Genomic DNA, 12,289 nt, shown 5'->3' on the forward strand with positions numbered 1-12,289 from the left:
TAGCAGCAGGGTATGTGTCCGGCTCCTTCCCTCACATGGGCCAGTTTACCCGCTCCCCTCCCGTGTCCAGGGATCGTTATTACAGCCCTGGCCCCCTCAACAAGTCCCCTTTACACTGGGGAAAATAAAGGAAATAATTGTCCATCATATAGATATAGCTATATCTAAGCTATATCTGAATGATACAGCTACAGCTTAGATGCAGCTACAGTTTAGATACTGCTTAGATACAGCTTAGATACAGCCATATGCCCATCTTATAGATTGAGCTGTAGCTGTATCTGAGCTGTAGCTATATCTGCAATGTGACAGGAAGATCTGCCTGTGTGAGCTAGGAGATGATCATAAGACTGTGTGTTTTTTTTTAATGCAAACTTAGGTTGTGCAGGGTGAGGGGAAGGTCAGATATACACCTACAAATATACATGAGGGAGAGCTCAGACATTGTTGTTATATGCCCCCCTCAGCATGTAAACAGCAATAACAGAACCATGAAAAGGTGTAAGTATGGGTTGCTCTCTTAAGAAATCAAGCTTAACTAATGTATATGTAAGTACTGATGAGTTTTATAAGGTTTACATTTTTTTCCCCATAACTCTGATAGCCCTTTAAGCATTTTCTACTGATTCGCTTTCTGGAAAATGTAGTAGTTACACCTAAGGCTACTTTCACACCTGCGTTAGGTGCGGATCCGTCTGGTATCTGCACAGACGGATCCGCACCTATAAATGCAAACGCTGGTATCCGTTCAGTACGGATCCATCTTTATAACTTAGTTAAAAAAAAAAATCTAAGTGTAAGTCAAACGGATCCGTCCTGACTTACATTAAAAGTCAATAGGGGAAGGGTCTGTTTAAAATTGTGTCAATGTAAACGGATCCGTCCCCATGACATACATTGTAAGTCAGGACGGATCCGTTTGGCTCCGCACCGCCAGGCGGTGCAGGCAGCGTTTTGGTGTCCACCTCCAGTGCGGAATGGAGGCGGAACGGAGCCAAACTGATGCATTCTGAACGGATCCGCATCCATTCAGAATGCACTGGGGCTAAACTGATCTGTTTAGGGCCGCTTTTGAGAGCCCTGAAACGGTTCTCACAGGCGGATCCAGAAACGGCATGTGAAAGTAGCCTAACCCTGTATAGTCATCGCATGCAAGAAAAGTTAACACTCTCAATATAGGAGGCCTCTTGCACACGACCGTATGGATCTTTCAGTGTTTTGCGGGCCGTTTCTTTAGTTTCCGTTGTGTTTCGGTTCCGTTTTTCCGTTCCGTTTTTCCGTATGGCATATACAGTATACAGTAATTACATAGAAAAAATTGGGCTGGGCATAACATTTTCAATAGATGGTTCCGCAAAAAACGGAACGGATACTAAAAACATACGGATGCATTTCCGTACGTGTTCCGTTTTTCTTACGGACCCATTGACTTGAATGGAGCCACGGAACGTGATTTGCGGGCAATAATAGGACATGTTCTATCTTTCAACGGAACGAAAATGCAGAAACGGAATGCATATGGAGTACATTCCGTTTTTTTTTTTTTTTGCGGAACCATTGAAATGAATGGTTCCGTATACGGAACGTGAAAAACGGCCTGTAAACGGGGAAAAAAACTGTCGTGTAAAAGAGGCCTAACACTGTGTGAACTGCATTTGGTTGACCTTGTCATGGTTTGTATGTGCTCTGCTATAGTCGGTATGGTGCTTAGATTTCTGAATGTGTCGGCTTCAGTCCATATTCCTTTAAAGAGGACCTTTCATCGGTCCAAACATTGTGAACTAAGTATCATGACATATACAGCGACGCCCAGGGATCTCACTGCACTTACCATTATCCAGCTCCGTTCTCCCGTTATGTCCTCCGTTATGTTCAGGTACTTGGTTATAGTAGGCGGAGTCTGCCCTTGTTCTGCTGGGCGTCTCCTTCTCCTAAGCTGTAGCGCTGGCCAATCGCATCGCAGAGCTCACAGCCTGGGAGAAAAAACCTCCCAGGCTGTGAGCTCTGCGCTGCGATTGGCCAGCGCTACAGCTTAGGAGAAGGAGACGCCCAGCAGAACAAGGGCAGACTCCGCCTACTATAACCAAGTCCACGAACATACCAGAGGACATAACGGGAGAACAAAGCGGCGCCCAGGGATAATAGTAAGTGCAGTGAGATCCCTGGGCGCCGTTGTATATGTCATGATACTTAGTTCACAATTTTTGGACTGATGTATCTGAACTGAACTGTTGTCTTGTAGCGTGATCATCTTGTTCTTCCTTCTGCCAAGATGTCTTGACCACTGCCGTCCAGTATCCACTTTGTATAGAAGTCTGTTCATGAATTTCATGTGCCCAAATTCTCGTACTCTGTAGTCTGACTAATGCTCTTTCAGCCTCTACTGAGTGTGAACGGGTGCCTGCAGCTCTTACCAAGTGTGAGCGAATTTCTGTGCCTGTCTGCATGAGTTCCTGATCTGTTCTTCTGTCTTTGGTGTTGTCACCAGTGTCTCTGACCTCTGTCAGTCAGCTGCCAAGTACACCAGGACCATCCCTGGCGATAGCGGTCTGGTTGCTAACCCCCAGCAAAGTCAACATTCCTATACAGGAGTTAAAGGGTGAATATTGGGGAGGTACAAGAATAACGCCTTTAGGGTTTGGACCAACGTCTAACCGGTTACTTGCACAGTGGTTCCACAACCTTTGTCCATACGCAGGTCCGTAACACCACTAGTATGAGATAAATAATGTCCAGTTGCCCAGTTTTAAATTGTAAAATTATTTGTAAGTGGGACCCTGTCCTAAATTACTTTCTAATGAAAACAATTAATAAAAAAATCACTTTTGTCGTATAGTGGAAGAAGTGAGCAATTAAATGCTAGACTACAAGGCTTGGTTGTCATTTATCTATTTTTTTTATTTATTTTTTTGCATCTAATATTACGCTTGATGAAGGTGCTGAAATGTGTTGACCCACAGAAAATGTGTAAATTTTAATACGTATTAAAAAATAAAGGGCATTTACTGCACAAAAAAATTCATACTCTCCTCAAGGGGAGAGAATCTTGAAGTATATAAACATTACACTATAAAGCAAGTGATGTTGTTTTATTAAAAGTTTTGACATTTTATGTAATCATAATTAGTGATTTTATAAGTAGAATATTTCTTGAATTATTGCTAGGAAATAGAATGGCAGAAATCATTTTGATGTACGGTAATTATTAGTCATTGTGGATGCAATCTGAAAATAACCTGATAATTCATCTTCTCAAATACATTTTCTTTGCTTTATCTTTAGGTATGATGTTGACTCAAAGAGTCCCAATTTAGCAAAGCATGTAAGTCAAAATTCCATTATCCATCTCACGCTTCATAATATGTACTATTTTATAAAACCGTTTTGGTGTAAAAACTAGCTTACCCCCTGCCAAGTGGTATGCAGTCATTGTTGCGAAAATCAAAATATAACAAATGTGGCCTTTCTTACTCTACAAATATTAACCCTTTTAGCCCCGGAGGTTCTCTTGTTATTGCGTTTTCGTTTTTCACTCACTGACTTTCTGGGGCAATAACTTTTTCATTTTTCCGTTCACCTATCCGTATGAGAGCTTGTTTTTTTTTTTGCGGGACAAGTTGCAATTTCTAATGCCTCCATTTAAGGCCTCATGCACACGGCCGTGGCCGTATTGGGGCCCGCAAACAGCGGGTCTGCAATATGCGGGCACCAGCCGCAATCCAGAGCTGCGGTGCATAACGGAGGCATGGAAGCACTACGGAGTGCTTCTGTGGTTTTTCTGTCCGTGCCTCCGCACCTCAAAAAAATAGAACATGCAGGGTCTCGATCCGTCATGGCCGCCACACGGATGTTGCCCATGCATTGGGGACCGCAAATTGTGGTCCCCAATGCATGGAATGACCGCACAATGACTTTGTGCATGAGGCCCAATATTGTATATGATATAGTGGGAAACTGCCCAAAAATTCCAAATGGAGTGAAATTGAAAAAACCCCCCACTATTTCGCAGCAGTTTTATGGGTTATGTTTTACAGTGTTCTGGTTATTGCCCCTTTTACACGAACGTGTGCGCTCCGTGGCCGTATTGCGGACCGCATTTGCGGATCCCCAATACACAGGCGCGTTCCGTGGGCATTCCGCATTCACTTAAATGGGTCCGCAAATTCAGAGATGCGGATTGGAAGCACGGAACAGAACCCTACGGAAGCACTACGGAGTGCTTCAGTGGGGATTCGTCCCATACTTCCGTTCCGCAAAAAGATAGAACATGTCCTATCTTTTTGCGGAACAGGTAGATCGCGGACCCATTAAAGCGAATGGGTCTGCGATCTGCTGCGGCAACGGGGCGCACACGTTCGTGTGCAAGAGGCCTAATAGAGGTGAGTCCACAGTGGGACCCTTCCCATTTAATACAATTATATGCCTGGTTTGTCTGGGATTTTAAGAATATTGCCTAATAGTAAGAAATGGTATAACGTTTTTGAAAAAGCAAAAGCAAATCCTGAGATGCTTCAGTTGTCCTAGCTGTTCCTGCAGCAGTAAAGTCATGTTCATCATTCACTTGGCTGCTACAGTCAATTGGTGTTTTCAGCAGTCACATGCCTTACATGCAAGCACCACCACTGAGGCCAGAGATTGTCTGCAGAAGTCATGTGCACAGCCGACCTTTAGTTCTACAGCACAATATGCAGAATTTTTTTTTTTTTTTAGCACCTCCTCCTCTCCCCAAAGTAATGAGCAGACCATTAATAAAGTAACTGAATTGTTGTCCATCTATTAAACATTGTTTCAACAGTGAACATTTATGTTATGCTGGCCACTGTTACAGGTACCCCTATACATGTCCCAAGTTCTCCTTACCAGTGCAATCAGGTGTTAGCGTGGAGCAAGCACGCACGCTATCCCTTCATGCAACTGTAGGAACTTCTGGAACAGTAAGTTCACATCTGTGTCAGAGTCTCTGTTTAGGGCTTTCATCACAGATTCCATTAAAAATATCGGACAAAAAGTCCTGAAAGAAAACATTTTTTTACTTTTTTGTCAGGTAATATGACAAACTCCCTAACAGAAACCAGTTGGATCCCCATTACAGTCAAAGGGCTCCCTCTAGCCCTGTCAGCATCCGTTATTTACACTTTCATCACTTCCATTGTCCTGTTCCTGTAACAGGTGTGAACCCAGCCTATATATCAAATATTTCTGATGTTATGCTGGACAGGTCTAATAAAGTTAAATTAATGCCAACATATTGCACTCAAAGATTAATTCTGAATAGTACCCAAATAACCATGCCATACTATGCAAAACTGTGTTATTCAGCACTCGCATAAAGTTACCATACTGTGCTGAAATCCACGAAGGGGTCTATAGAAGGCAAAAGTATTACCTTTACCCTGTACCTATATTCCCATACATGATGCCATGTAGTTCTGATATATTCCCATGCAGTATTAATGATGCCATGCAGTTCCTATATTTCCAAAACTGTGTTATTCAGCACTCGCATAAAGTTACCATACTGTGCTGAAATAAGGTGATCAACTATTCTACCACGAAGGGGTAGAATATTACCTTTACTCTGTACCTACAAATATTCCCATACATGATGCCATGTAGTTCTGATACATCCTATGCAGTATTAATTATGCCATGCAGTTCCTATATATTTCCAAAACTGAAACTGTAAATCAGAACGTTTTCTGTTGCTGAACTACGTTTCCCTGGTTTAATGCCATGGAGAATAAAGCAGACCTGCCACCACAATGTGAACATTGATCAAAATTGGTGCCAAGGGAAACTGGCTTAGTAGCCCACACCAACCAATCAGATTTCATGTTTTATTATTCAGAGCTCCTTTGGAAAATGAAAGGATTAATCTGATTGCTTGCTATGGTCTAGTTTTCCTCAGCACCAGTTTTGATAAATGTCCTTTATGAGAGAAGCATATAATAATGCCAGGCCAACTTATTAGATTGCACAGCACACAAAAAATAAAAAGCTTTGTTAATAGCAGCTAATTATACAGATGAATTCTAATTATTACAGGAGCTATCCCCCTGGGTCTTCTGACCACCTCACTAATGACTGACCGTCGCTGATATATCTGCTTTTATACACGTCATCCGTCAGTCAGTGATGAGGAGGTAGGATATAGTGAGCCAGCAGCTATTTTATAATATTTTTTGTGTTATTTGGTCCAATATTATGGGCCTGTCCTCATAATATGGTGTCTTAACACCTTACTGTCACAGCAAATTTCAATTTTTTTTACGCTCTGCCTTCCAGGAGCTATCATACAATTTTTCCATTGCATCCCTACATACGGACCCTCATCTTTATGTCCACGGAGCTGTGTGAGGGCTAATTTTTTGGTGGTGTGATCTGTAATTTTTTATTGATACCATTAGGGGATTTTAACATGTGATTGTCTGATTGCTGCTACCATAGGCTGCAATGATTTACCATTGCAGTCTATTAGAGAATCACTATGTTTCTTTCAAGCTCCACCACAGGCCTCGCTCCTAGACTGAAATATACTACAGGTCCTAGTTTCTGATTTAGTGGGTCATAATAAATGATCCTCATTGTGTCTTGCTTGTTACATCAGGGGGGAAAAAGGGACCCAGAGACCTGCTGTTGTTTCTTATGTTAAAGGACATCTAATGCCTTGAAAAAGTATTCAAAACCCTTGAACTTTTTCACTTTGCACCCACAAACATGAATGTATTTTATTGGGATTTTATATGATATACCAACACAAAGTAGAAAGTATGTGTGAAGTGAAAATAAAATAATACATGATTTTCTAAAATAAAAATCTAAAAAGTGTGCATGCATTTGTTTAAATCCAGTGTGACCAATTGCCTTCAGAAGTCACTTAATTAGTAAATAGAGCCTTTATGGAAGATTGTCAAGTTGAAGGCAATTTTTAAAAGCAAGCCATCAGAAATCGCATTTGCAGTTTGCCACAAGCCATGTAGATGACACAGCAAACATGTGGAAGAAGGTGTTCTGGTAAGATGAGACCAAAGTTGAACATTTTTGCCTAAATGCAAAACACTATATGTGGTGGTAAACTAACATTGCACATCACCCTGAACACACCATCCCCACCATGAAACGTGGTGGCAGCATCATGCTGTGGGGATGCTTTTCTTCAGCAGTCAGAGTTGATGGGAAGATGGATGGAGCTAAATCAGGGTGGATTGGGAACCTAAAGTGGCCCTGAAAAAAAAAAGTAGCCCCATGTTGTAGGAGGGTCTAAATTGACAGGAGGCGGGGCAACAAAAGTAGTACCATAGCATAAAATACCACATACCACAGTGCCGTACAATATATTGCCCCAAAAGCTGTCTCTCTGAGTTGGCCATCCATAGCGGCCATTTTCTCTCCTCCTCCAGTTGCCTATGATTGAGATATGAAGCAGGGATCTTATGAGGTGAGATGTGGGATATTGAATTTATGAGGGCATGTCACTGGCCAGGTACATGAGTACCTGATTCTTACAGAGTTAATTACCATGATAGCTTATTATGTACCCAGCCAGCAGCAGAGATGGGGGCATGGGCAGCCCCCTGGGCTTCGGCCCACCGGGAAATTTCCCTATAAGGTCTATGGTCAATCGGACTCTGGAGCAAAATACAGGGCAATCCTGAATGAAAATCTGGTAGAGGCTGCAAAATGCTTGAGACTAGAGCGGATGGTCATCTTCCAGCATGACATCGACCCTAAACATACAGCCAGAGCTACATCGGAATGGTTTAGATCAAATCATATGTGTTAGAATATCCCAGTCAAAGTCCAGACCTAAATCCCAGTGAGAATCTGAGGCAAGACTTGAAAATTGCTGTTCACAGGCTCTCTCAATCCAATCTGACTGAGCTTGAGCTATTTTAAAAAGAATGGGCTAACGTCTAGATGTGCAAAGCTGGTAGAGACATACCCCAAAAGACTTGCAGCGGTAATTACAACGAAAGGTGGTCCTACAAAGTATTGACTTAAAGGCTGAATACACTTTCCAGATATTTATTTATTAAAATTTTTGAAATCTGTGTATAATTTTAATTTTACTTCTCACATACTTTGTGTTAGTCTGTCACATAAAATCCCAAGAAAATACATTTAGGCTGAGTTCACACTTCAGTTATTTGATAAGTTATTTCCAGCAGTTATTGGAAGCCAAAACCAGTAGTGAAGCCTACACAGAGAAAAGGTATATTGTGCACCTAGTTTTGGCTCACAATAACTGATGGAAATAACTGACCAAATAACTGAAGTGTGAACTTAGCCTAAGTTTTGTGAAAAAAATTGGAAAAGTTAAAGGGGTATGAATACTTTTTCAAGGCACTGTACATGAAAATATATAGGTGCTAGGATGTCATGTTCAATGGTAATCTATGCCCAAGGTTAGAGGGTATAAGCAAAACTGTCTTGTGTAGCAGATTATACAGGTTATCTAGCATAACTTGTGTATAGCAGGTTCAGCAATTAATGTGTACAACGACAGGTGTCCTATGCATGTATTATTGTACTTAATAAGGCTTGAGGTGACAGTTTCCCTATTTATTATAATAAACAGAAAAAAATTAGATCGCAATGTGTGTTCTCTTTCAGCAAGTTGAAAGAGCATTATATTGTACAGTAAGTACATTGTAGAAAACCTTAAATGGGTTTTCCAGGATTTTTAATATTGATGACCTATCCTCAGGATCAGATGGTTGAAGAGAAGTCCACGATCCGTGCAAACGCAGCCTTCCCTTAATTGTTTACCTGCTCGACGACGACATCTCAGCAGTGAGCAGGTGTAATTACAAGGCCTCTTTCACACAAGCGTGACGGATTTTCTCCAGATGCATTCAGGGTGCGTTCAGTGAAACTCGCACCATTTTGCTAGCAAGTTCAGTCGGTTTTGTCTGCGATTGCGTTCAGTTGTTCAATTTTTTCCACGCGGGTGCAATGCGTTTTTCACGCACATGATAAAAAACTGAAGGTTTACAAACAACATCTCCCAGCAACCATCAGTGAAAAACACATTGCATCCACACTTGCTTCCAGATGCAATGCGTTTTTCACTGAAGCCCCATTCACTTCTATGGGGCCAGGGCTGCGTGAAAAACGCTGAATATAGAACATGCTGTGTTTTTCACGCAACGGCAGAACAGATGCGTGAAAAAAAACCGCTTATGTTCACAGACCCATTAAAATGAATGGGTCAGGATTTGCGGGTGCTTTGCGTTCACATCACGCATTGCACCCGCGCGGAAAACTCGCTCGTGTAAAAGGGGCCTAAGAGTAGCATGTTTTTGCATTTGGATGTTTAGGAACTTAAATTTATATAGATTTATATATGGGCTTTGGTAATTAGTTTACACTATGTACTTTGTTTTTCATTTTAACTGACATTTAGTCATTTCCTCCAGTCCGTGCCACCACCGCCAAATGTCAGTTTACAGAGATCCTCTGCAATGTTGGCTTTTGCTGTCATAAGATATATCTGTTTTCTGGCCAAACAGAAATAGCTAGTTGTTACATTGAATTAGAGCTAAAACCGGTTTAAAACCCCCTTTGGTTAGATGGAGTTAACCTTTCTTCATCATGTGACACCATAGAAGCCCAATCTTGGCGGTGTGTCTTATTTCTTCAACGTTATAAAATTGTTGCTGGATTGTCTCTGCAGTGTATGTGAGCTGTTGGATTACACTGGTTATAAAATAGTTCCTACAGAGAGTCATATAGCTGGTTATGAATGCATGGATAAAAGCATGTGGAATGGTTACAGCAACCGTCTCTTCAAACCTCCTTACATTGGGTGGGTGAAATATTATCATCAATGTTAATTATCATACTATGTTAACCTTTGGTTAACCTGAGAGATCTGGTGGTTGCACTTACAGAATAGGATGGGACAGATGTAAGCTTGAAGATTACTCTCCTAAGAATTCATTGATAGAGCTATTTGCTATATTAGGAAATTTTAGGATGACAAGGTTCCACTCATTCTGCCTTTATAAACAACCAGTTTAAATCATCAATTTTTTTCTGTCTACAGAACATAAATAAGCCTTATGACTTTCCACCACCTTCTTGTGGAATCTTGACTAAGGCTACTTTCACACCCGCGTTTTGTGCGGATCCGTCATGGACTGTTCAGATAATATAACCGTCTGCATCGATTCAGAATGGCTCAGTTTGTATTATCTTTAACATAGCCAAGACTGATCCGTCTTGAACAGCATTGAAAGTCAATGGAGGACGGATCCGTTTTCTATTGTGCCAGTGAAAAGGGATCCAGCCCCATTGACTTACATTGTGTGCCAAGACGGATCCGTTTGGCTCAGTTTCATCAGACGGACACCAAAACGCTGCAAGCAGCGTTTTGGTGTCCGTCTCCAAAGCGGAATAGAGACTGAAATGATGCATTCTGAGCGAATCCTTTTCTATTCAGAATGCATTAGAATGCAAACTGATCCCTTTTGGATCACTTGTGAGAGCCCTGAACGGATTTCACAAACGGAAAGCCAAAACGCAGGTGTGAAAGTAGTAGTTATGGTCCGTGATAACGGAATCCATAACGCAATTCTGCTTTTGCCACCAAACGAAGAGTGAACGAATTTAATAACACAAAATTCGCTCATCTCTAGTTATATTGGCTAGTTTTCTCTGGGGAGCAATCAGGAGAAATAAAATGGGCGCCATCCCATCAGAACACACAAAACCTGTCCTAATCACACAGGAGGACAAGCTGCTTCACCACAATGAGCCATAGTGCTGCCTCATCCTCCTCTCTGCTCTGCCTGTCAGGAATCATGATCCTGAATACAGGTGAGTCTCTGTGGGAATAGAGATGATGAGGAGACATAAGAGGGTGAGGTGTGGCTAATGAACAGCAGCACTTGTATGCAGTCTCCATTACCACAGCAACACATTACCACAGTCTGCCCTGTCTGTACTCTCTGTACTTCATGTCTCCTCATGAACTAAATTCCCCAGAGATTCAGCTAAAGTTCTTATCATCTGTAATCAGGATCATAATCCCTGACAAGTAGAGAGGAGGAGGATGAGGCAGCTCTTTACCTCAGTGTTGTAAAGTAACTTGTCCTCATGTGTTATCAGGACAGGTTTTGTGTGAACTAATGGGACAGCGGCCATTTTTGTTTCCCCTGATAATTGCTCCCCAGACAAAATGAGCCATTATAAATAATAAATGGTATTTGAGAATATACTGTATTTTTCGCCCCATAAGACACACTTTTCCCCCCAAATGCTGACATTTTTACATCGCAGGCTGCGATGTATGAGCGAGCGGGGTGGGACTGGGAGGAGGAGCTGGGGGCCAGCAATTGCGGCGGGGAGGTGCAGTCACTGTACTCCGGCCCCGCCATTCCAGTGCTGCACTATACAAATATAAAATGTCTTATTCAATTAAAAGTGATTACACATGCCCCCCACTTCTAATATTACTGTACACCCTAACAGCTTCTGTAGAATGAAGCAGGCGGCGCAGGCACTTGACGTTGAGTGACGCGCTGGCCGCCCGGCCTGCCTGCCTGCATTGTACAGAAGCTGTTAGGGTGTACGGTAATATTAGGAGTGAGGGGGCATATTTAATCACTTTTAATTGAATCAGACATTTTATATTTGTATACTGGAGCAGGGAGGGCGGAAATCTGTGAATGACAGTTTTATGGGGGACATCTGTGGATGGCACTGTTAAGTGGTGGGGGTCTGTGGATGGCACTGTTATGGGCTGGGGTGTCTGAAACCTACATCAGCCCCTGGCTGGCGTTGAATTCAGTTGTCTTCTTTGCCAGAAAACTGTTGTAAAAGAAGATAAGTGTGGCAGATCTGCTAGCCCCACCCCCACCATGCCCCCTTTTCGAAAAAGTGGCAAGCCTGGAGGAGAAATGCCACTTGCGCAAACATTTTTGCACAAATTACACGCACTTTACAACTTTTTCACTGGCGTGTTCAAATGATAAGTGTTCCCCATTGTTTGTTTGTTTGCTTTTACTCGTTTTATTGAAGAATTAAAAGTAATTAATGAAACAGACATATGAAATAAAGAATACAGGCAAATAGCAACGTCCCAAAAACATGTGTCTGGTAGTACAATAGAGTGTCAAAAGATACAGTATTATAATAAGGTTCCATAGGCAAACACATCACAGTATATGAACAGCCAGCAGAATATAATACACCATGCTGTAAGGATCCCATGCGAATCCCTGTATAAATAACAAAGCTTCCTTTAGGAGACCTATGGGATAAAATAAGTATTCGTATACACAAT

General features: G+C 41.9%; 1 protein-coding gene across 1 annotated transcript in view; it reads left to right on the forward strand.

Moving 5' to 3' along the window:
• Positions 1-12,289, forward strand: part of CPNE8 (copine 8) — a 269,455-nt gene that overhangs the window by 140,650 nt on the left and 116,516 nt on the right. The window contains exon 5 of the mRNA XM_044280216.1: positions 3,283-3,322. Coding sequence (XP_044136151.1) covers positions 3,283-3,322 — 40 coding nt within the window. The remainder of the gene's footprint in view (positions 1-3,282; positions 3,323-12,289) is intronic.

The sequence above is a fragment of the Bufo gargarizans genome, chromosome 2, assembly GCF_014858855.1.
Source record: "Bufo gargarizans isolate SCDJY-AF-19 chromosome 2, ASM1485885v1, whole genome shotgun sequence".
Lineage (NCBI taxonomy): Eukaryota > Metazoa > Chordata > Amphibia > Anura > Bufonidae > Bufo > Bufo gargarizans.